This window comes from Mustelus asterias, chromosome 1 (assembly GCF_964213995.1).
Source record: "Mustelus asterias chromosome 1, sMusAst1.hap1.1, whole genome shotgun sequence".
NCBI lineage: Eukaryota > Metazoa > Chordata > Chondrichthyes > Carcharhiniformes > Triakidae > Mustelus > Mustelus asterias.
Genome location: NC_135801.1, coordinates 96,576,064 through 96,599,925, shown reverse-complemented (window position 1 = coordinate 96,599,925; position 23,862 = coordinate 96,576,064). Strand labels below are relative to the sequence as shown.

General features: G+C 38.9%; 1 protein-coding gene across 3 annotated transcripts in view; it reads right to left on the bottom strand.

Annotated features, from left to right (window-relative positions):
- The window catches only part of rbpjb (recombination signal binding protein for immunoglobulin kappa J region b), an 89,769-nt gene that overhangs the window by 5,197 nt on the left and 60,710 nt on the right, over positions 1–23,862 (bottom strand). For all 3 annotated transcript variants that reach the window (XM_078215642.1, XM_078215650.1, XM_078215661.1), the window contains 5 exons: positions 22,578–22,715; positions 14,652–14,764; positions 9,261–9,401; positions 5,468–5,623; positions 1,247–1,350 (listed from right to left, as the gene is read on the bottom strand). In XM_078215642.1, the coding sequence (XP_078071768.1) occupies positions 1,247–1,350; positions 5,468–5,623; positions 9,261–9,401; positions 14,652–14,764; positions 22,578–22,715 (652 nt within the window). The remainder of the gene's footprint in view (positions 1–1,246; positions 1,351–5,467; positions 5,624–9,260; positions 9,402–14,651; positions 14,765–22,577; positions 22,716–23,862) is intronic.

Here is a 23,862-nt window from a genome sequence, read left to right as displayed (position 1 = left end):
CCGAATGGCCTCCTTCTGCACTGTAGGGTTTCTATGTGCTCCAGTAGAGCCAAAGCACAGGCATCCACGCAGAATGTGGAAAACTGCCCAGGCATGTCCTATACACAAGAAGCAGGACAAAGCCAACCTGGCCAATTACCACCCCATCAGTCTATTCTTGATCCAATAGTAAAGTGATGGAATGTGTCTTCGACGCCATTAAGAGGCACTCACTCAGCAATAACTTGCTCACTGACGCTGTGTGTTCCGCCAGGGCCACTCAGCTCTTGACCTCATTACAACCTTGATTCAAACATGGTTGAAGGAGCTGAACTCTCGAGGTGAGATGAAAGTGACTGCTCTTTTTATCCAGGCAGCAGTTGACAGGGTGTGGAATCAATGAGCTCTAGCAAAACTGGAGTCAATGGGAATCAGGGGAAATGGACTCTGTAGATTGGAGTCATACTTGGCACAAAGAAGATGGTCGTGACTGTTGGAGGTCTCCCTGATAAAATTGATAAAAGCAGGATTAAGTCAAAGTCTCAGGTTTAACTTTCTGCTCCAAGCTGATTAGCAAATTTTAGTGGGCAGTAATTTAAAATAAAACAGAATTGAATGGAGCCTTCTGAGCCATTGAGGAAAATAAATCCAAGTTTCCTGTTCCTCAAAGGTTTTTACTGACCATTTTCCTCTCTAGGACTACTTAGAATACATAAATAATGAATAACAACTCCTCTATTAAACACCTCTGCAGACTTTAGAGACATGAACCAGTGTTGACAGACAAATTGCATCCCCAGCCAAGACTGAAGCAGGTAGTATGGTGATGGGAACAGGCTAGGTCTAAGGGCAAAAGAAAAATGAAGGAATGGATAGCAGCTCTGAACATTGAGGTGCCAAATACAAATTGAAAACAGTCGTACTTGGACAAGTTTGTACGAATGAGAGGTTAGATATAATCATTCAGACAGCCTGCTAATAGTCAGTCCTGATATCTGGCTTAGTTGCTCTCTCATGGAGACACAAGTAGAAAAAGAGACAAGTAAAACTAGTATAAAAGAAAAATAGTGCAGATGCTGGAAATCAGAAATAAAAACATAAAATGTTTGAAACTTTTAACTCTCTCTCACTGCACAGATGCTGCCAGACCTGTTGAGTTTATCCAGCATTCTATGTTTTTATACAAGCAAAACCAGTATTTTTTTTTGTAATTCAATCAAATTAAGCTCACAAAAATGATGTTCTGTTTAGAATTAAACTTCTTTACCTGTACATGGTCTCAGCTTCCACATCACCAAACCAAACTCGTAGATTCGGTGTAAAATTCTGTCCCGTGAGCTCAAGCATTGCAACGTCCCCTCCTCCATTCAGCTATAAAAGTAAAGAAAAGCTCTGTTGTATATAGCCATTTCTTGTAAACACATGCAGAGTTGCATAACTAATGCATTCCTGACAACAATTAAGCATATACCTTAAACCTACCTGTTTGCTGCCCAAAGCAATGATTGTGCAGTTGCATCAATTTACATAAGGCTTATTTAAAAAGTACACCCAGTAGTTACAGACACAGCATACTTATTCCATTCAACAACAGAAACAGAAAATGCTGGAAAATCTCAGCAGGTCTGACAGAATGTTGGGGGAGACAATAGAGCCAATGTTGAGTCTAGATGACCTTTTGTCTCGAAACGTTGGTTCTATTCTTTCCCCCCAGATGCAATCGGACCTGCTGAGATTTTCCAGCATGTTGTTTTTGTTTCAGATGCCAGCATCCGCAGTATTTTGCTTTTATACATATTCCATTGTTGAATCACAATCTTTAGATTAGAATTATCATAGAATGCACTTTTTTGTAGCCAAAATGTTTTTTTGACAATCTCAACTTTACAGATGCAGTTGCAGAAACTTTCTCAATTTCATTGCAACCGCAGCTGTTTAACTTTGCTGAATTTAGAGACAACGAATTTTGCGGGAATAATTAGTATTTTCCATCAAACTTGAACATGAATTATGCATCAAAATTTCAAAACAAGGTTTTAAAATATGCTTTTTAAAAAAAATCAAATTTCTTGTCTGTAGGCTCGGGCTGTTACTTGGTTTGATACAAAACATGAACATTTTAACCAACACACCCGTAGTAAAATCTATCGCCTGCAAATTGGAGGCAATAGAAAGAGATCATTTTAAGGAGTGTTGGAATCTTTAATTTGAACATATATCCTTGTAGAAAATCTTCTGAAAGTTACCTGAAAACATTTATTTTGCTGTGCCCAATGCAAAATATTTAAAATAAACGTGCTTTTTTCTCGTACTATTAATATACAAATAAGGACTCCTTTATGAAGCATTTACACAGTAATTGACTGGCCTTGTGTAATACTAACAGATATATATGTGCCTCCAGCCAAAGGCAGCATGAGAGAACAGTACTGATGTGGGAACATGCTACATATCAGGGCAGGAGAGCAGTAAAAAAGAAAAAGAATGCATCACAGAAATGGTCAGTATCAATGCGAATAGGGGCGGTGAACAAAAATATTAGCCCCTTTAACCTAGAAAAAGATGCGAAATAAATAATTTTCACATTTCCTCAATAGAATTTAACAGATACAGTTTGGCTGATAAATATAGCCGTTATATTTGCACAGTTGTAGGAGTCTTCAAAGAAAAAGTATTAAATTTCATTATTTAAATTCAATTTCCTTGATTATGCATTAACTAAACTGACACATCTGGAAGCACAAAAGTTAATGTGTTGTTCAAAATTCAGATATTAAAATCCCTCACTGTGTAATATATTTTTCTCATCTTTTCTTCTATGCACCATGACTACAAAAATTTCTTAAATATTGTTCCTGTTTCCAACTAAGATTCATAAAATAAGCAAGCTTCTACTGAAAAACCATGATAATTTTGTTTATCTGAATTTGCAACAACTCATTTAAATGGATATAACAATTTTAAGATAAAGACATGTCCTCATGTTGATCTCGGATTATGGATTCAGTTAACATGTCTGCACTTTGAAAGAAGTTTTTTCTCAAAACCAGTGAAGATTCCAGCACACCTTTTTAAAAATAATAAGAATCTGCAGAAAGGAAGAGCCTCATTACATGCTCCTTATACATGGTACAAAGATGTCCTTAAGTCTAATTAAAAGAAATTTGAAGTTAGAAAATACTTAATGAAAAACAAGTGGCTTTTGTTCAGATAAGGCAAATCCTGAGAAGAAAAGGAAATCAGGAACATCAAGTTTTCCATATGTTATATTTGGACATAAACACTAACAGATGAACAAATAGGACAAAGCAGACACGTCAAAACTGAAAATACTCAATTTCATAAGACATGACATAAAAAAATCCCTCACACACAGCACCCATCCCAGGGAGCAAAGGGTTGCCTATACTAATCTATTACTATAAACTGTGGATAGGCATCTGCATCTTCTTGGCAGGCATGTCTTCACCAAAGCTTCACAAAAGGATTTGGATTACAGTGCAGGTGACAAATAACTCTCTCAATAGTTTTTGCTATCTAGAACATAAAGGTGCCAGCAAGCTATGCTTCCACCATGTTGAAATCAGGGTATGCAAACATCTGCTCATTTCTACAAACAGTGACCTTAATTGCAGAGCAAAGCAGCCGTTACGAGCCATGCATCTTCAATGTGGATAGAGTATGTCCTGTGCTATGGTCAACACTGTTACCCTGCAAACACCTCATGATGGGTAGGGGGAACAGGGATTGTAATGGCTTCTTCATGTTCAGTTTCAACGAATATGAGAAACCCATGCACTCCTTTGTCACCAAAATTGAGAGTATTTACTTCTTAGTCCCTTCATGCCACCCTTTTTCCTCTTGCCTACCAAGTCAATCCTTCCCCCTCAATGCCATGCCCAGGCACTAAAGAGACAGTCTAGTTTCTCACTCATCTTGCCTAATGATCTCTGCAATCTGATTTCACTTATCCAAAACTTCATCCCGGAATCCAACCTAGTTAACTTTCAAACCGTAGAGAGCCCTGAGATATCAAGCTTTCCAAACTGTCACAACCTTCCTGCTCAAACCCTGCCTTTGCAAACTGCCAAATATCCAAGCCCCATCATAATGATGGCTGATTTCTACTTCTCTAACACTGTATATCCCTATTCTGCCTCAGTTAACTTGCTTTTGAAACCTTCAATGTGTCTTTGCCAGATTTTACTATTCTAACAGTTCCTTTGGTAAGGCTACCACTTGACACACACTGCAAACTACAACTCAACCAAAATTGCGCTGCCTGTATCCTATCACACGCCAAGTCCTTTTCACCCAGTACTTCTGTCCTCAGTGACTGACTCCTAGTACTCCATTACCTTAAACTTAAAATTCCTGTCTCTGTTTCTCAGGACCGTAACTCCCTCACCCCTCCCCATACCCATTATTTTCTCCAGTCTGCAACTCCTCTGAAATCTTCATTCTTCTAACTATGGCCTTCTGTTTATGTCCCTCCTCCTTCACCACCACAGTCGGCTAAGCTTCACATTCTGGAATTCCATCCCTGAACCTCTTCAATCTTCTCTGCCCCTTTAAGTATCTTCTTAAAACCAACCTCGAATCAAGTTTTAGATAACTCTTTTGAATATTTTTCATCAGCTTGACATCTTTTTCTTACAACGCTGCAAAGTACCTTGGGATATTGTGTTAAAAGGGGCTTTCTAAATGCAAATTGTGTTTACAAGCACCCATAGCGTCTTTGTGAGGTTAAATGGACTTTAGGATGACATGTCTGTTATAGGTGGAAATAAAGCTGACTGCCTCTAGTCAAACCTATAATCTGATGTGTAAGCCAAACAAGTTCAGAGTATTCCAAAGGTGCTGCTGACAATTGACCAACCTTTTAAGACAAAGTATCTGTTACTGAGAGCTAGGCTTCTTACCACTTTGCCCTACAAGCTAATTTGCCAAGTAGTACAATGATGGGTAAGCAACAGGAAGTTTATCACTGTTCTGTGTTGTAAGCACAAGTTTCAGTTGAACTCCAGCAGTACCCAAATATGCACATTTGCAGTTTCCCCGAGGCTGGTCTAATGCCAGCACTGATCCAAGTTGTTTGCATTTAGAGAAGTGGGTCTTCTTGGTGCTCTTGAAAAGTGTAAACTATATATGTAAACAAAAAAAAGGATATTTTTCCAATAGCTGGGTTCAAAGGCTTAATCAACATGATGACATTCTGTTCATTAGACACAAGACATAACTAAAAAAGGAACCTCTCTTCTCCCCCGCAACCCCCCCAAAAAAAAAATTCAACAGCACCTAGGTTATTACTGCAGCTTTATAACCAGTTTCTTCATGTGATGGCTGGTGGTTCTTGTGCACAGCTTAAAACTACATCATTTTCAAAAATCAACTTGCACTGCTACATTCTTGCCTTAATGTAAAGAGAATTATCTACTGCAATTTGAATGTAAACAAACAAAACCTATAAACGTCCAAGTCCTGTTACCTGAAGACTTTCTACAACAGGTACAGGTGTCACTGGTGCATGTACGGGCCCCATCCCCTCGTAGAAAGTGTATTCAGCCTTATCTGTGCTTATGATTGTCCAAGAGGCTCCATCGTTTATCATTTCTTTGTTTGGTTCTTTTGGACATGGAGTGGCCTGTTAGGGGAGGTAGGGAGGGGGCAAAATTAAATTAAAAAAACATAACTGTGACCATGACACACAAACTAGATCCAAATTGCATTGATTTACTATATGGAGACAGTTTTTTTTAAATAGTGAAAGACCACTTCAGTTTTCAAAGTACAGTGGAACTTCTATTATCCACACTTCAATTATCTGCCAGTATTTTCACTGGACAAAGGAAATTACACCACTGATTGCCTCATGCAAGACAAAAATCAACTCAATGACTGAAGATTCAATTATATTTAGGTTACGCTTACTACATGTTTTCAATCCTGTTTCTGGTGTCATAGCTAGTTTACAGCTTCTAAATACTTCTACAGAAGGCCCTTATAAATATATGTACTGTTTGTTACATGTGCAAGACCAGAGTTTTGGGATTCTCTACCATGTAATTTCCATTACCCAACTGGTAAAGACCCCTCAATTATGGCAGATAATAAAGGTTCCACTGCAAATACATTTCCATTACTTGAAAATAATAAAATAGAATTTACATCTACAGCATTAAAAAATGTTTAAGTTATTTTGTTGCAACTGTCTGACTGTAAGCTTCTGATACATTCAGCCATGCAGGTTCAACTTAAAATAAATAACCTAACAAAATTATATATATAAGCAACATATTCTACTAAAATACAGGTTCAACAACGTGTGGACCTAAATTCACATTGTGTTGGATGATGTCATTCCAGTTCCCATTATAGTGTTCCAAAACAATAGATGGTGAATGGATGAATTTGTTTAGCTTATGGCCAAAGGTTTTGCTATTAAAAAGCTTAATTTTGACCACTGATTTTCACATGGGACCTCGCAACATCCAGAACTGAAAATGAAACAGCTCAAGGATTTACAATCATTTGCCTTAGTGATAGCATTCAAACTTCTGAATCAAGGTTGTGTGTTCAAGACCCACTTCAGGGACTTGAACCCACGATTTACGTCAACATTTCAGTGCAATACTGAGGGAGAACTGCATTCCCAGAAGTGCAGTCTTTGGGTTGCAATGCCAAATCTACAGTGTCTGCCTTGTACAAGGACATGAAAAATGCCATGGCATTTTTTTCCAAATAAGGACAGTGAATTTTTATAACATACTGGCAAGCAATTATTCCCTTGACCACCAAAAACAAACTAACTTATTGTTGAGAATTATCTGCTGTGTTCCCCTACTAAACAACAGTGATTCATCATTGAAAAGTATTTGGGACGTAGTACAAATGGAAAAAAAAATTACACTGAATGAAAAAATATTTAGCTAATTTTTCTTTAATTCATGTGGTGTTTGGGCAACTCTGGCTAGGCTAGCATATATTTGATACCCTCTTAAACAGCTGCAATCCAAGTGGTGGAGGGACACCCACAGTGCTGTTAGGGAGGGAGTTCCTGGATTTTGACCCAGCAAGTGAAGGAATGGCAATACATTTTCAAGTCAGGATCGGGTGTTGCTTGGAGGGGAACTTCCAGGTGATGGAGTTCCCACGTGTCTACTTCCCTTGTACTTTCGAGTTCAACAGATTTTTAGGTGGGGAAAAACAACAATTTATGTTGGCTAAGCACCATTCATAAATTTTATAGTATTTTCAATTTCTAGCTAATTTCAGAATATTGGTAGCATTTTCAAACCTCACAAGTACACTCGATTTCAAATTGAAAACACTAATTTTTCAAGCTATGATCTTAACACCAGTGTTGAGTGAACAAAAACTGCTTCCCTGAAAACAGTATAAAAGTTCATGTAAATAAATCTTCAATGTAAAAAGTACATTTTTTATTCCAATTTTTGTATTAAATACAATATCTCATTACCAATATTGATACTCAACCCACTGCTTTTCCCACTGAGAGTTGATTGAGGCCTAAGATTTATAAAAATAAAATCAAATTAAACCTCCAATGGCTTACAGGGTAGCTAGATTACATAATGTGGTACAGAGGATGATGATTCCAAGTTGGTCCTTAGTCTCTATTGACTATTGGTCTCATCTAGGATTGGGACAACTAGTAGGGGGCAACATGAATAAAGAATAGCTGTTTGAATGAGGTACTGGATAGATGTTGATGCAAATGGGACTAGATATCAAGCAACAACTCCTTCCGCAATCAAAGGGTAGATGTGGAGAAAATTGAATGTCTATTGAGAGGAAACAAGGAGGCTCGCTAAAATCTTATGTAACTGCTCCTTATAGAACACCTTTAAAGAAAAGATGTCTAATTTGCTCACAAACCTGTGTCATCATATGAAACAAGCAACTAGATGGTTGCCAACCCCAAACGCTTGCATCTTATCCCTTCTTCTGGCAGCACAACCTCTTTTATTTACCATTCTCCTAATGACACTGTAGAAATCAGACATCAAACTTGATCTAGTCACAGATAAAGCTCACGTCCTGTTTTTAATTCTTTCATGGGATGCGAGGCCAGAATTTGTCCATCCTCAACTGACCTGCATAATAGTGCTCTGCTTCCAGACATTATATCAAATTGGATACTAAAAACAGTCCCATTATGTCAGTATTAGGTGGCAAATATGTTTTGCTCCCCACTGATCCACTGTTGAGAAAAGCCTGAAGTTTAGCAAATAAACTTCTCTGATCAGTTTAGAATCAGGAATGCACCATCCGAGGAATCTCAACAAGAGCATGATGTTTGTGTGTTAGACAACCAAGGATATCAACATCAAAGTCCTAATGATGCAATAAATTTCTGTACCACCCATCCGTGAATGACATTTAGCACACTTCAGCTGAAAGGCTTTGTTAGGAATGGGAAGTAATGCCATAAATATTCAAAATCCACAACTCCATTAATCAAGTTCCATGAAAAATGAACTGTCCGGTAAATATATTCTCAAAACAATTTGGAATTAAAAATAAAAAAGGAGCAAAGAGATTAACTTTTAACTTTAGTACTATCTAACAGACGTGTGTTTTGGTGGACTACAATGTTTATGAATCCCTGCATTCAGATTTCTATATAATATTCCTAAGAATGTACAAGACAATAACTTCTGTTGAGAAAGGCCACATACACTGCTGTCCACCTGCTTTGCTGTTTCTGCTCAGTTGATCTCTGATCTTTAATCTAACAATCATACCTGATCTATGCCAGCGGAAACAAGCAGTAAAAGGTAGCTCAGAATGCTGGTGATGGTGTGGAAATTTTCAAGACTAATGGACCATACTCAACTTTCGACAGTGCTGTATCCCAGCTCTTCAAACTGCAGAGTCTATAACTATGCCTGAATCCTATTAGCATACATGCTGTCAATTTTCTTAGAAATGTAACCAGAACAACGGGAGATGTTGTGTGCTCATGATATATTGCCATGTGGCTTGCTTTTAACTCTCTCAGACACTGTAGTCTCTGCAACCGTAGACAGAATTTCAAATGCAGGGCTAACTATCACTTAGAAAAATAGCTAACACAGTACACTACAGAAAAAGGAATCTAAAAATGGTTCAGTCATTCATGAGCATAATTTCTCTTCAATTCTTAGTTCTCTTAATCCAAGTCAAATTTAAGAAACATCTGCATTAGCTATATCTAATTGTTTGATATTGGGTGAAATAATAACCAAGAATAATTGACTTGTGCAACATTTTCTTACTTGGAATTGGATTATCCTTTCTTGTGAGAGGCATAGGTACATCCTTTCGGTATCCTTCAGGTAAAATGCACATTTATGGAGCTGTGATACTGGGTCATCTGCATCTAATAATGCTGTCTGTTTATCCACTTTACGAATTATCTGCAAGAGATCAAGATATTTAAGGTCAGTTTACTGGATACCAGAGTGGTCTTGGTTGTGATGCGGGGGGGGGGCTAATTACTTTTTTAAAAAAAACAGCAATCCCATGTATGGAAGCCAACACAACATGGGTGTAACAGAACTGTCACTTTATTTAAAATATTGACACTGGGTTAAAAAGTAAACCCACTGCAGAAAGGACAATTCTTCCAAATTCTAGATGTCTTCAATGAGGCAAATGGTTTCGAAAGATACATGGGTAAGATCTGTCAACTGGTTGCAATCTTGACTTTACTGATGAGGTCTTTGTTACTAAGGTTATTAAACTGGCACTTATGTAGTTCTGCTCTTCAAGCATACAAGATCCTGAGGAGACTTGGTAGGATGGACACTAGGCAGGTGTTTCCTTTTGTAGGAGAGACCAGAATCAGCAGACCCAATTTAAGAATGAGGTCACCGTTTTAAGATGGAGAGGAGGAAAAACTTTCTCCAAAAGTCGTTAGTCTGTGGAATTCTCTTCTCCAAAAAGCTGTGGCGGCTGGATCACTGAATTTATTAAAGGCTGAGTTGGATAGACCCCTTCGGGTCCAAGGTCCAAAACACTCATTCCAGGTTGAGCAGTGTTTCACTTGCACCTCTTTCAATTTAGCCTATTGCATTCGCTGCTCTCCTCTATATTGGAGAAACTAAGCGTAGACTGGGTGATCGCTTTCGGTCTGTGTGGACCCTGACCTTTCTGTTGCTTGTCATTTTAACACGTGATCTTGTTCCCATGCCCACATGTCTGTCCTTGGCCTGCTGTAATGTTCCAGTGAAGCTCAACGCAAACAGGAGCATCTCATCTTCTGGCTAGGCACATTAACAGCCTTCTGGTCTCAACATCGAATTCAACAACTTCAGACGATTAGCTCTACCCCACCTCAACCCCTTTGTTTTCATTTTATTTAGTTTTTAATTGTCTTTCCTCTTTTTCTTCCCCCCCCCCACTCTTTCCCCCTATTTTATCCCCCCTTTTCTCAATTTTACCTCTCTCCCACCCCCTATTTTCATCTGTCTCCACTTACCCTCTGATTTCAGAGGCCATTTGGCCATTCTCATTTTTTATTCTCTCTATGGACTGCCATTAGCAGCCTTTCCCCTGGTTTCTGTGGGTATGAACTCATCTTTCATTCCCTCACCCTGCAGTATAAATATTTCCCACTTTCTATGACTTTTAGATTTAACAAAGAGTCATCTGGACTCGAAACGTCAGCTCTTTTCTCTCCTTACAAATATTGCCAGACCTGCTGAGATTTTCCAGCATTTTCTCTTTTGGATAGATTCTTGATTAACAAGGGAGTCAAAGGTTACGGGAGCAGACAGAAAAGTGGATTTGAGACCACAATTAGATCAGCCATGATCTTAGTAAATGGTGGAGTAGACTCGAAGAACCAAATGGCTTACTCCTGCTCCTAAGTCCCATGTTCCTATGTTATTTCAAACCAAGAGCTGAATCTTGTGTCATAACATGGGATCCAAATTTAATAGAGACGAAGCAACATGGATATGTCTTTGTCAGCCTTCCTTCTCATCATTAGGAAACTGCATGGCTTTTAAAAAAAATTGTGAACACCTGTAGATTAAATGCTCAAACAGATCAGTTCGCTTTTGACCTCTTGCACCAGACTGAACACTGAGCCATGTGGAAAATTGCCCAGGTATGCCCTGTACACAAAAAGCAGGGCAAATCCAACCCGGCAACTACAGCTCGGTCTACTCTCGATCATCAGTAAAGTGATGGAAGTGATCATCAAAAGTACTATCAAGCAGCACCTGCTCAGCAATAACTTGCTCAGTGATGCCCAGTTCAGGTTTCGCCAGGGTCACTCAGCTCCTGACTTCATTACAGCCTTGGTTCAAACATGGATGAAAGAGCTGAATTCCAGAGGTAAGGAGAGAGTGACAGCCCTTGACATCAAGGCCACATTCAACCGAGTGTGGCATCAAAGAGCCCTAGCAAAACTGGAATCAATGGGTATCAGGGGGCGAACTCTCCGCTGGTTAGAGTCATACCTAATACATAGGAAGGTGGTTGTGGAGGGTCAGTCACCCCAGCGCCAGGACATCTCTGCAGGAGTCCCTCAGGGTAGTGTCCTAGGCCCAACAATCTTCAGCTGCTTCATCAATGACCTTCCCTCTGTCATAAAGTCAGAAGTGGGGATGTTCGCCGATGATTGCACAATGTTCAGCACCATTTGCAACTCCTCAGATACTGAAGCAGCCCATGTTCAAATGCAACAAGATCTGGACAATATCCAGGCTTGGGCTGACAAGTAGCAGGTAACATTCGCGCCACACAAATGCCAGGCAATGACCATCACCAATAAACAGACACTCTAACCACCGCCCCATGACATTCAATGGTGTTACCATCACCGACTTCCCCACTATCAATATCCTTGGGGTTACCACTGACCAGAAACTCAACTGGACAAACCACATAAACACAGTGGCTATAAGAGCAGGTCAGACGGTAGGAATACCCGCAGCGTGTAACTCACCTCCCGACTCCCCAGAGTCTATCCACCATCTACAAGGCACAAGTCAGGAGTGTGATGAAATACTCCCCACTTGCCTGGATGGGTGCAGCTGCAACAACACTCAAAAAGCTTGACACCATCCAGGACAAAGCAGCCCGCTTGATTGGCACCACATCTACAAACATTCAATCCCTCCACCGTAGCAGCAGTGTGTACTATCTACAAGATGCACTGCAACAATTCACCAAAGTTCCTTCGACAGCACCTTCCAAACCCACGACCACTTGCACCTAGAAGGACAAGAACAGCAAATAAATGGGAACACCATCACCTGCATGTTCCCCTCCAAGCAACTCACCATCCTGACTTGGAAATATATTGCCATTCTTTCGCAGTTGCTGGGTCAAAATCCTGGAATTCCCTCGCTAACAACATTGTGGGTCAACCCACAGCACATGGACTGCAGCGATTCAAGAAGGCAGCTCACCACCACGTTCTTAAGGGCAACTAGGAATGGGCAATAAATGCTGGCCAGCTCGCAACGCCGTGTCCCACAAATGAATAAAAAATGTTGGCATCCAAAGCAAACATAACTAATACAAATGGGATTTTTTTTTATTGGACCCCTCTCTAATATTCAAGATATCATTAGTATTTTGAGGCAGGAGTTTTACTATTTTCAAAATAGCCTTTAAAATAAACATACCGGCTGCATAGCATTTTTGGCTAACTTTGACAAATAGGCAATTCCTTTCCAGCATTTCTTTTAAAAGTAGTTTAAAAACTGGGAACTTTTTCTGTTCATCAGGTTGGTTCATGTCAGTGATTGGAAGGACCAGCAACAATATGGCACCCAGGTCATGGTGTTGTGACTAAACATTTCCAGAGCAAGAACAACTTGAGAGTAATGTTCCTAATACACTATTCCAGCCAAATGCATCAATTCAAATTCCGAGGAGCTGACCCTACTGCATCAGAGTGAGTTTATTCATTTCTTACTGCACTCACTTTGATGATCTTCAGACTGCTCAGTGTCATGCATGCCTCAGTTGGCAGTAATTTAATTGGAGTAAGACGGCGGTGGGATTAAGCATATACTCTATACTGATGTTCCAGGATAGTACTGGGATAGTGAGTGATTCAGAACATTTCATACAAAAAAATGACAACAAAGATTGAGCCTTCTTATTAATGTGGGCACAAACAATTTAAGCCACTTTGAAAGAGCACAGATTATACCTCTGAGGTACCTTGGGATATTTTCTTTCTTTAAAGGGACTTTTAAAATGCAAATTGTGTTTACAAATACCCATAAGGTCTTTTTGAGGTTAGATTGAATTTAGGATGCCTGTCATAGATTGAAATATAGTTGATTCCTCTAGCCTAAACTGTAATCTGATGTGCAAGCCAAACAAGTCCAGAGTATTTCAAAGTACTGCTGACAATTGACCAACCTTTCAGGAAGTTGCATTTATCACAGAGTTGGGCTTCTTGCCACTTTGTCCTACAAGCCAACTGTCCAAGTAGAACGGTAACAAGCAAGCAACAGGAAGTTTATCACCACTCTGTGTTTAAAGCACAAGTTTTAGTTGAACTCCTGCAGTATTCCTAAGCTTGGTCTATTAGCAGCACTGACCAAAGTTGTTTAACTTTAGAGAATTGGGACTGCTTGCTATTCTTGGGTAGTGTTGGCAATCAAAAATGGGATATTTTTCCCAATAGCTGTATTCAGAGACTTTTAATAACATGTTGACATATTCTGTTCATTAGATATCTGGATCTTAGCCTGCATTTCTCCCTCAGTCAATACCACCAGGAGCAGATTAACAAGTCACTGATCTCAATTGGTATTTACTTCATCTCCTTGTGCAAAAACTGGCTGCTGTTTTTGGTGATAAACAGGAACTACGTTTGGAAAAGTAATCCCTTGACCGTGAAGTGCTTTGAGACATTCTGAAGTTGCAATAAGGTGCCATTTGTCATTTCTAACCGGTTATATTGTCTAAATTAGTAGCTAGTTAAATCTCAGACAGCAAATGCACCCGATGCTGCATTAGAAAGCATGACATCTTAGGTATGTTGCTTGTTCGGAACTGAACCAGCTGATTTCAATCTGTTACAGTTAGGGAATAACTAGAAGACAAAAGTTTCTGTCATCACTATACATGAATTTTTTGTTGGAGGCTCACAACTATTAAAATCAGATCAATTTTGCAAGGACATCATCCATCAATGGGTGACACAATGGTACAGTGGCTAGCACTGCTGCCCTCAGCACCAGGGACTCTGGTTCAATTCTGGCTTTGGGTGACTGTGTGGAGTTTGCATGTTCTCCCCATGTCTGCATGGGTTTCCTCCAGGTGCTCCAGTTTCCTCCCACAGTCCAACATGTGGTTAGGTGGATTGGCCATGATAAATTTCCCCTTAATGTCCAAAGATCTATAGGCTATGGGGATTAGTGGGCTAAATACGTGGAGTTGTGTGTTAAGTCTGGGTAAGAGCTGATACGCCGAATGGCCTTCTTCTGCGCTGCAGGAATTCTATAATTCTATGATCAATGCACTGAGACTAGAATCACATGAGCTTGAGCAAATTGCCAAAAGTTATGCAACTGCACTATCAAGCACAGGTTTCCCTATCTTTGAGATACAAAAATGGCAAAATAAGCACACATACAAAATACCAAACATTTAGGTTTGAGTACTAAATTATTAAAAGAAAGCCACTGTACCAGTCTGGGGAGTGCCATCCCAGTAACAGAACATACTAGCTTCACTGTCTGACCATAATGAATGTATCCATCCCGCACTGTGAATTCTTCTCCCTCTGATTCTTCATCATCCACTGCAGATAATAAAAAATATATTTACCATACATACTTTGACTCCAATTTAGTTGTGTATTCAGTTAATGAGCCTGCTCAAAACACCTCCTTGCAATAACATATGCATTACATGTGAATGGCTACTGGAGGATGTCCTCAAATCATTTTCATCAAGAACTTCAAGTGCATTGTTTTTTTGTTTGTAATGAATACCTTTCACAATCATTTTTTATCATTGCTTATATTGCTTATTAAGTACAATTGCTGATTAGGTCAAAACTGATGTTTTTAAAATCATATGGAATCAAAAAAGGAACAGATCAATAGTAAAGCAAGGATACCTAAATACACAGGCTTGCAATTACTTTCCTTAACATACCCAGTTAGGCAAATTTGAAAATGATCACATGAACCAGATTGAAGATATGATGAATCTTTGGAGGAACTTGCTACTGGAAGGAGGTTGCACCTTCAAAACAGAGAGTGAGGAAGAACAGCAAGTTCCAAGAGGAAGAACAGTAAGTGAAAGATTTCAAACTAGTTTCAAAGCTCAGAAGGGTTGGGCTCCCCAAGCTCCCGAGTAACTCAGAAAGACCGCAAGGTTTAAACATATTCTTTTCTCTGCAGAGAATGGGTTCCCACATACGAATGTAGATTGCTTTCTCTAATGCCTCGGGTAGAGTCAGCTTGTCAAACAATCAGCATTCCTTTTCTCTGGTAGAATAAATTGTGATCCTTTGAAATTTGGCATTCTTGGATTTGTCTTGATAAGAGCAAGACTAAAAGCTCCAGCAAAATGTCTCTTTTCAGCAATTTACATGTGACTGAAAATCTGTCCTTCGCGAGCACCTAGTGTCAGCAAGCATCCCCAGGACAGGTACCATAAAGCCAAAATAAAAGTGAAGCCCTGTCTGCTTTATTTTGCTCTCTAAACCAGGACCTTTCTACTGTGGCTGACAGGAGTGTTGCAACCAATTAACATTAGATTTGAACCCAGGCCCGCAGTTAAAGTTTGCTGCCTAACCCAATGCATCATCCACCTTTTGTTAGTGTTTTGTGAACCCTTCCCCCAACTCAAAGACAAACCTGCATAATTGCACTTTAGCTGAACCATACGAGACAGACATAAAACTTCCATGTCCACCACTCTAAATACTCCTAAGATATGGTTAAGTTATGTGAACATACCTGACTCCAGTTGCACACCTCCACACCAGAGACTTGATGTGGAGATGCTGGCATTGGACTGGGGTGGGCACAGTAAGAAGTCTCACAACACCAGGTTAAGGTCCAACAGGTTTATTTGGAATCACGAGCTTTCGGAGCGCTGTTCCTTCATCAGGTGAGTGGAGGCTCACCTGGTGTTTAACCTGGTGTTGTGAGACTTCTTATTGTGCACACCAGAGACTTGACAACCACCCAGCTAACTGCATCATTTAAGACCCTGTCCACATCAGTTTGTTTGCGAAGACAATGCCGAGAAGCACACCAAATAATGGGCAACATAGCTTTTGTGACATGGAGAGGGGAAGTGTGAAAGCATAGTGGAAGGGGCAGGATGAGGTGAGTGGAGGCTCTGGCACAGGGAATGAAAAGAGAAAACAGGAAAGGGAAGAGAGATGGAAGGACAGATATAAAGTTGTGATGCAAGGACAGAGTTGGAGAATAAAAAACAATTGAATGGGAAATAAACTGAAACCTGCAATATTAATTCTTTCTCCGCAAATGCTAGGTTATTTCCAGCATTTTCTGTTTTTACTTTGGTAAACTTTGTATAGCAAAACATTTTCCCCAAACAAAAATCATAAACATACAAAATAAAAGCCAAGGCCATACAAAGGAGGTTAACAAAACAGTCCTCTAACTTACAAGTGGTCCCGTTCCACATCAGAAACTTGATAGGATGCAAGATTCAATTTAATAACAACCCGCAAATCAGCTTTGCAGCAAAGGAAAAGTATAGCCGCTAAGGGTTAAAAACAAATTGAAGACAACTGCACTTCATAAACTACATGCAAATTACATAGTAGTTTTGTCATGATCAAAGAGAACCCACCTCAGAACTAGAGTTAAGTAAAGTTCTTCCAAAATCCACAATCTTCTGACAGTTAAATCAAGATTGTGCTTGGAGTATGAGCGACTCCACATTTGTCTTCTACATATTAACATACAAAAAGGTATTACATTTCCCATAAGGTCTCCCAATTCAATGTAGTAAACTAACAAGATCAAGATGCTATTTTGTACCAACACTGGCCTAAAAAAGTCATATTGTATTCTAAACTTTTATCATTCACATTAATCAATCAAGATTTATTGTATAATTAGTAGCCAGCCAGAAACAGATGATTGAATAGGTAGTGAGCCTCAATGAATAATTGAAGGACAATTAATCAAGCAGTTACTAAGGCTGGATAAGATTCTAATGTACTAAACCATGCAATTACTTTTTTTTTTAAATCCTGTTTTTCTATTCCCAAAACCAAGCCATGCCATCCATCTGCCATCCTATTGCCCAGCCACCCAAACCATTCAGATCTCCCTGCAGCCTCTGCCCTCCCCACCCAGCCCTATTTCATCAGCAAACTCAGACCCAACTTCCGACCACTCAATTCAAGTCATCAATATAGATTGAACATGCCAATATATCAGCCCTCGATTCCATGAGCCCTTAGCTTGTGTATTAACCTTCCGTGTAAAGGTAAAAGATAGTCGCCATAGTCCCAGACGATCATAGGCTGCTCTCCCCTTTGATGGAGAGAGAGGGGATTGGTGTGATTTCACCTGATGATCGCCAGACCTCAAGTGAGGGCAAAGTTGAGAAGGCGGGCCTTCATAAAAAACCTCAGCCAGTACGAAAATTGAACCCGTGCTGTTGGTGTCTCTCTGCATCACGGACCAACCGTCCAGTCAACTGAGCTAACCAACTCTTGTGGTACTCTGTCTAATGCCATTAGCCTATTAAAACTGAAGAAAAATATTCCTGTTGCAAAATTCAGCACATATTCTCAATGTCATATTCACAGGTGAAGTTAATAAGTGAGCTTCATTCATAGGGTGGTTCATACACCCAAACAAATTCAAGTTTTATTTGTAAACAATTACTTAGTACGATGGTTCTAATACAATGGAAACTTTTAATATAGCTATAACTAAACATGCTTCTTATGCTGCTCAGGAGTTTATGGGGAATATAGATTTTAACACAGAAAAAATAACTTGGATTTTAAGCATCTTTAGTGTGTACTGCTCTGCTAGGGTCCGGGACCAAAATCCCAAGTTACATTAGGAAGCCAGACTAGACCCCAGCAATTTTTATTTTTGGCATAAAAGGATAGGATATTTCTCTCCAGAAGTGATTCCATGACAAAAGTATGGCCCTTTTATAGTAAAACAAACTTTATTTAATAACAGTTTAAATATATATGAAGCTGCTTAACTATTAACAGTTGAACAATGTTTAACAATGAAAGGAAGCAACTGTACTTTCCAGCTTTCCAGTTCTAAATAAGCCCCAGTTATGTCATGATCAAAACCACTTTCAAATAAATACTTAGCAAACCCAGGCATACTTGTCATAAATTGTATTAACGGTCTTAAAGCCTCCAGAGAGATTTTGTGGAGGAGAGTAAATTCTCAGGAATAGCCTGCATATGCTCTGACTTCAGCAGACCTCCAACAGCAACTGCAAAAATCTTATTTCTCTCTGCTCTGCACATTAATCACATTATCACATGACCCTGTCAATTAGTGTCCCAAGGAACCTTGTGTAAACAAAAGCCCATTTGCTCTATCAAAGTAACAAATGCCTAGCTGAAATAAATAATTAACTTGCTTTTACAACCCTGGAGCTAAATGTTTTCCAGACACACCGAGTGCCTGTAGAATAAAGCTGAAATTTTAAACCTTCTACAGAAACATAAAACCCAACATGTGTATATTTATAGCAACTGCCTATCACCACACCTTCCCCTTAAGAAATGAACCAACAATATGGAAAGATAGCCTAATTTTTCTAAAGCCTCCATTTTTCACAATTTGAATTCCAAGGTATACATCTTATTACGTCTAAGCATGCAAATCTAAACAGTAGTATTGTCCAATTCAGGCTTTCTTTTCCAACGTTGAACGTTCCATCTTTTCACATATCATAGCTGTGATAAAGTATCTGCAATCATGTTCTCACTTCCTGCCACATGTATAATTTTCAAATTAAATGGCTGTAACAATAAACTCCATCTAAACAATCTTGCATTTTTATCTTCTCCAGAAATTTCAATGGATTATGGTCAGTGTAAACAATTGTCTCTGATGAATTACTGGCAACAAATCTGTTAAAATGTTGCAATGCCAATACCAAACTCAATGTCTCCCTCGATAGTTGAATATTTCTTTTGATGAATATTTAATTTTTAGAAAAATCAATAGGTCTTTCTATCCTTTTATCGCCTTATTACAGTACAGCATCAATGCCCGCATTGCTTGCATCAATGGCTACCTTGAATTGTTTTGCATAATTTGGTGTTGCCAAAACTGGTGCAGAAGTTAACAGTTTTCAGATTGACAAATGCCTCCTGACATAGACATCTGGGCAACACAGTGGTTAGCACTGCTGCCTCACAGCGTCAAGAACCTGGGTTCGATTCCTAGTTTGGGTCAATGTCTGTGCAGAGTCTGCATGTTCTCCCCATGACTGCGTGGGTTTCCTGCGTGTTCCGGTTTCCTCCCACAGTCCAAATGATGTGCTGGTTAGGTGCATTGGCCATGCTAAATTCTCCCTCAGTGTATCCGAACAGGCGCTAGAGTGTGGCGACTTGGGGATTTTCACAGTAACTTCAGTGCAGTGTTAATGTAAGCCTACTAGCGACACTAATAAACCATAATCCTAAACCTAATCTACTGAAATGTGCTTTTTCAGCACTTCAATCAGTGGAGAAACCACACTGCTAAAAAGTTGGTATGAATTTCCTGTGGAAAGCACTCATGCCCAGGAATGTGAGCACTTCTCTTCTCATTGACTGTAGTGGAAACTCCCCAATAACTTTCATTTTCACATTCCGTGGGGCCATCGGTCCATGTCCAATCGTATGGCCTAAGAACGTGAAATGGGCTTTTGCAACTTCATTTTTAGACAAGTCTACCAGCAGGCTCGCCTTCTGTAGTTGAGCAAACAATTCCTTTAAAATGTTCCAAATGCTCCCTCCACGTCTGACTGAAAATCACCAGGATCGTGTACGTACACTGCACAATTATTTAGTCCAGAAATGACCTTATTGGTTAGTCTTTGGAATGTTGCTAGCACATTTTTCATTCCAAACAGCATGACTTTAAACTGACACAGATCATTTGCATTATAAAAGCCAAAACTTTCTTTACTCCACTTTTTCTGATAAAGGTACTTGCCAGTATCCTTTAAACAAGTCAACTGTGGTAATGAAATTTGCTTGTTCTGCCTTTTCAACACAGTCTTCCAGTCGTGGAATAGGATATGAATCAGACTTCATAACTGCATTGACTTTTCTTAGTCCACACATAAATCATTGTGTACCATTTGGTTTTGGTACCATCCCAATAGCTGAGCTCCAATCGCTGCAACTCACTTCAATTGTGTCATTTTAAGCATGCTTTCAACCTCCTTGAACCTGTGCCAACTTTAGTGGATCGAGTCTACATCATGTACAATTACTTTTGTACTTCCTCGTTTGTTAACAGTTTCTATGTTATTTTAATAACTCTTTCAGGTCGTTTTGATTTTCCTCTGGAAGGTAACTCAGTAGTTTATCCCAATTTCGGATTACTTCATTGTCGAATCTAATTTGAGGAATGTCAAATTCAAAATCATCTGGATTTGTTTCTTCACTCCGCGTTGTAACAACCAACACTTCCTGCTTCTGTTTTCCTATCAAAATGCTGTTTTAGCATATTCACATGACACAGTGAATTTTCCCTATATCTGGCTTTATTAAATAATTAAATTTTCTTCCTATTTGGTAAAGCCTGCTAAACATTGTCTTTAATGGTTCACCTACCACTGGTAATAAATAATATTAATACTTTCTCCCCACTAACAAAATTGTGGATTTTTGCGCTCTTATCCATTTCTTTTTTCATCATGTGCTGTGCCACTCTCAAATGCTGTCAAGCCAGCCCTAATTAATCTCTCCCTAAAGTCTGACACAGTCCAGAAATGTAGTCTCAGAACGCTGACTCATTAATTTCTCTTTGATCAATTTAAGTGGTCCTTTTACCTCATGTGCAAAAATCAATTCGAATGGATGAATCGAGTTGATTCATTGGGTGCATACCTATAGCAACTGCCTACTATCATCACACAAGTAACTTGAAACCGGACCTTTGAGATCTTGATAGTATTCCACCAGCACACACTTTCTATGCATTACAAAAAGCAAACGAGCATTAAGAAACAGGTTATTAAAGTTGAATCAAGCCAACTGCTATAACAATTTTACTTTCATTCTTCTATATTATTTCCAGGAAATAAGCTCAGTTTTATGAAAATTTCAACCTTCACTCTTATTTCCGTTTACAAGTTTACATAACTCCGCTTTTAGTTATTTTTGCAATTATGATAAGTTATCGTTATAGCATAAAGTAATAAAATTTAAATTAATTCACACTTTGGGATTTCCGATGTAACAAAAAAAAATGAAATAAAAATAAAACTTGTTCACCCAAATTCTGTCCTGGTGACATTTTACAATAACAGACTGTGCTTCCAGTGGGTAGTACATTATGGTGATACTATGGTCACTTCGTAATTGGTTCACATCCGAGTAATAGATTTGGTGTCCAATACTCTTCATTATATTTTTTCATTATTTTGTCACGACATTACAAATTTGAGTAAGATGCTTGTAACTATTGTGATTCAAATTAAGGCTAGGAGAAATTAACAAAATGCTGTGATTTCAGTAGCTGATAATTCATAAATGAAGTCTTTCGTGCAAGATCTTAGCCTGTCCTGCTCGGAGCACTCTTTGCAGTAACCAAATGTTTGTTTGCCTTGCAAACTCCTTAGTGATGTCAGCCCCAATTGCTACTCTGTTTTCACTCAGTGCTGATTCTTGGTGGGAAGAAGCTCCATGAACACTGACAGCAACGTGATGCCTCATTAAGGTTCTTGATCTGAGGCAATACGGTGAATGCCTGCATGCTGTTCTATCAAGAAAAGCAGCACAGTCAAGCCCTGAACTCTCTCAACAAATATCCATACAAACATTTTTCAGCAAAAGTGGGATAGGGGTCACTCAACAGCATTGAAGAGTGGAAATCACAGCTGGTCTTCCATCTCTGCACTGAAGCAAAGCTGTGCGCTCTAATTGTTATGATCAATATCTGTTAACGTAGCACAGATCAATAAGCAAACCTGAGATCTTTTGCTCTGTATGGTTCACTGATATTTGAACTGGTGTCTTTATCATCCAGGCCATGAGGGCAGATCTACATAACTTTTAAAACAAGTTTTAGATTGTTCTTTTGCATACATACATGATGAGCCAAAGTTGGATAATACAATTTTGTTGTGTACAATGGCACCTCAGTAACAAAAAGGATAAGGCACCCAGCTTAAACCTCTGCCCGTTGAGGTTTTTCAATGGGGTCAGCATCAACAAACACAGTGGATAACATTCAAGGAACCAAGCAAATACCCAAAAGTTATTTTTCTGTTACAAGCAGTTTTATTTTAAATGGACTTGAACCTTCTATTTGCATAACAATAGCTTTGTCTAAAAATTACATTTAATACAAAAATAACGTACAAGTCAGGAATGCACAGCAAAATGCACTGATAAGTTAATTAGAGCTGCTTACATAAATGGATGTAAAAGGCTCCCCACTGTTGTGAACTGGCATGGAAGTTTCCTCCTTCCACATGTAGATAACGTGTACTGACAGTTTGTGAACGAAGTCTGTTAAATAATGCCACTTTTGTTCCTGATGCAATACATACTAAAAAGAAATATATAAGCAATTATAGGAAATCACAACAAAATAAACAGAGATAATGGATGGGCGGTATTACCTCAGTGAAGGTTCAATTTTCAAATAAAAATCTCAAACCTATTCCACAAGTGTTTTAGATTGCAGCCATTTAATAAGATGACTAAGTACCATGCAGTCAAAACCAGCAAACTTTGTTTCAGCTACAATAAATAGCAGAGCTGATTGCATTATTTTTCCTTCACCTATTACAGTTTCTTTTCTATTCCTACTTTGTTTATTTCACCGATTTCTTTCAATTACTATATCCTATTTTAGAAAAATCAACAGAAAATTTAGACTTTCATCCAAAATTTTCCAAGTATTCTCACAAACATTCACTCCCTCCATGCCTATTCAATGAATAGCTGAGCCCTAGACTTGGAAGGACCCAGATTTAATCTTTTGTTGCAGCAAGTTAGCTGATCTCAGCCAGGGTGCAAATACAAATACTTCAATTGGGCTCAGTGCCATGAGTTTAGGAAAAAAAAGACTATTGTTTCCCATTACCAACCACCATACAACAGGTTCTGTTGGAAATAAAATAAAATGCTGGAAGGATAGGGCTTGGCTCAGCAGTTATGCAGTCCACAGTAGAATCATCCACTGCTATGATTCAAAATGAACAATCGACAACTTGGGAAGGTATAAGGAAGTAACTCAGGTTTATGAAATCATTCCCAGTAAGGAATCAACACCTTCATCAGGAAAAAAGAGAAACAAGACCTTCAAAAGCAAAATACTACGGATGCTGCAAGTCTGAAATAAAAACATAAAATACTGGAAATGCTCAGTGTCAGCATGCATTTGTAAACAGAAAGAGTGTTAACATTTCAGGGAATGGGAAAAAGGTGGGAATACACAAGCCAAGAATAAATTACGCATTTCATGTCCTTTGCTTGGAGTTCTATAATTGGTTACTGTGATTACTACTCAAGAACAAGTCATTTAGACACCTTGGATATTTCCTTCTTGTGGATAACGACCTCACTCCATTCTAATTCTCTCAGCCATCAAAGCTGAAATGCAAATGCATCATGCAGAAATGCAAACTCAAGCACTGTATCGCTTGGCATGTACTGTATTAATGCAGACTATCTTTAGTTCATAAAGATCC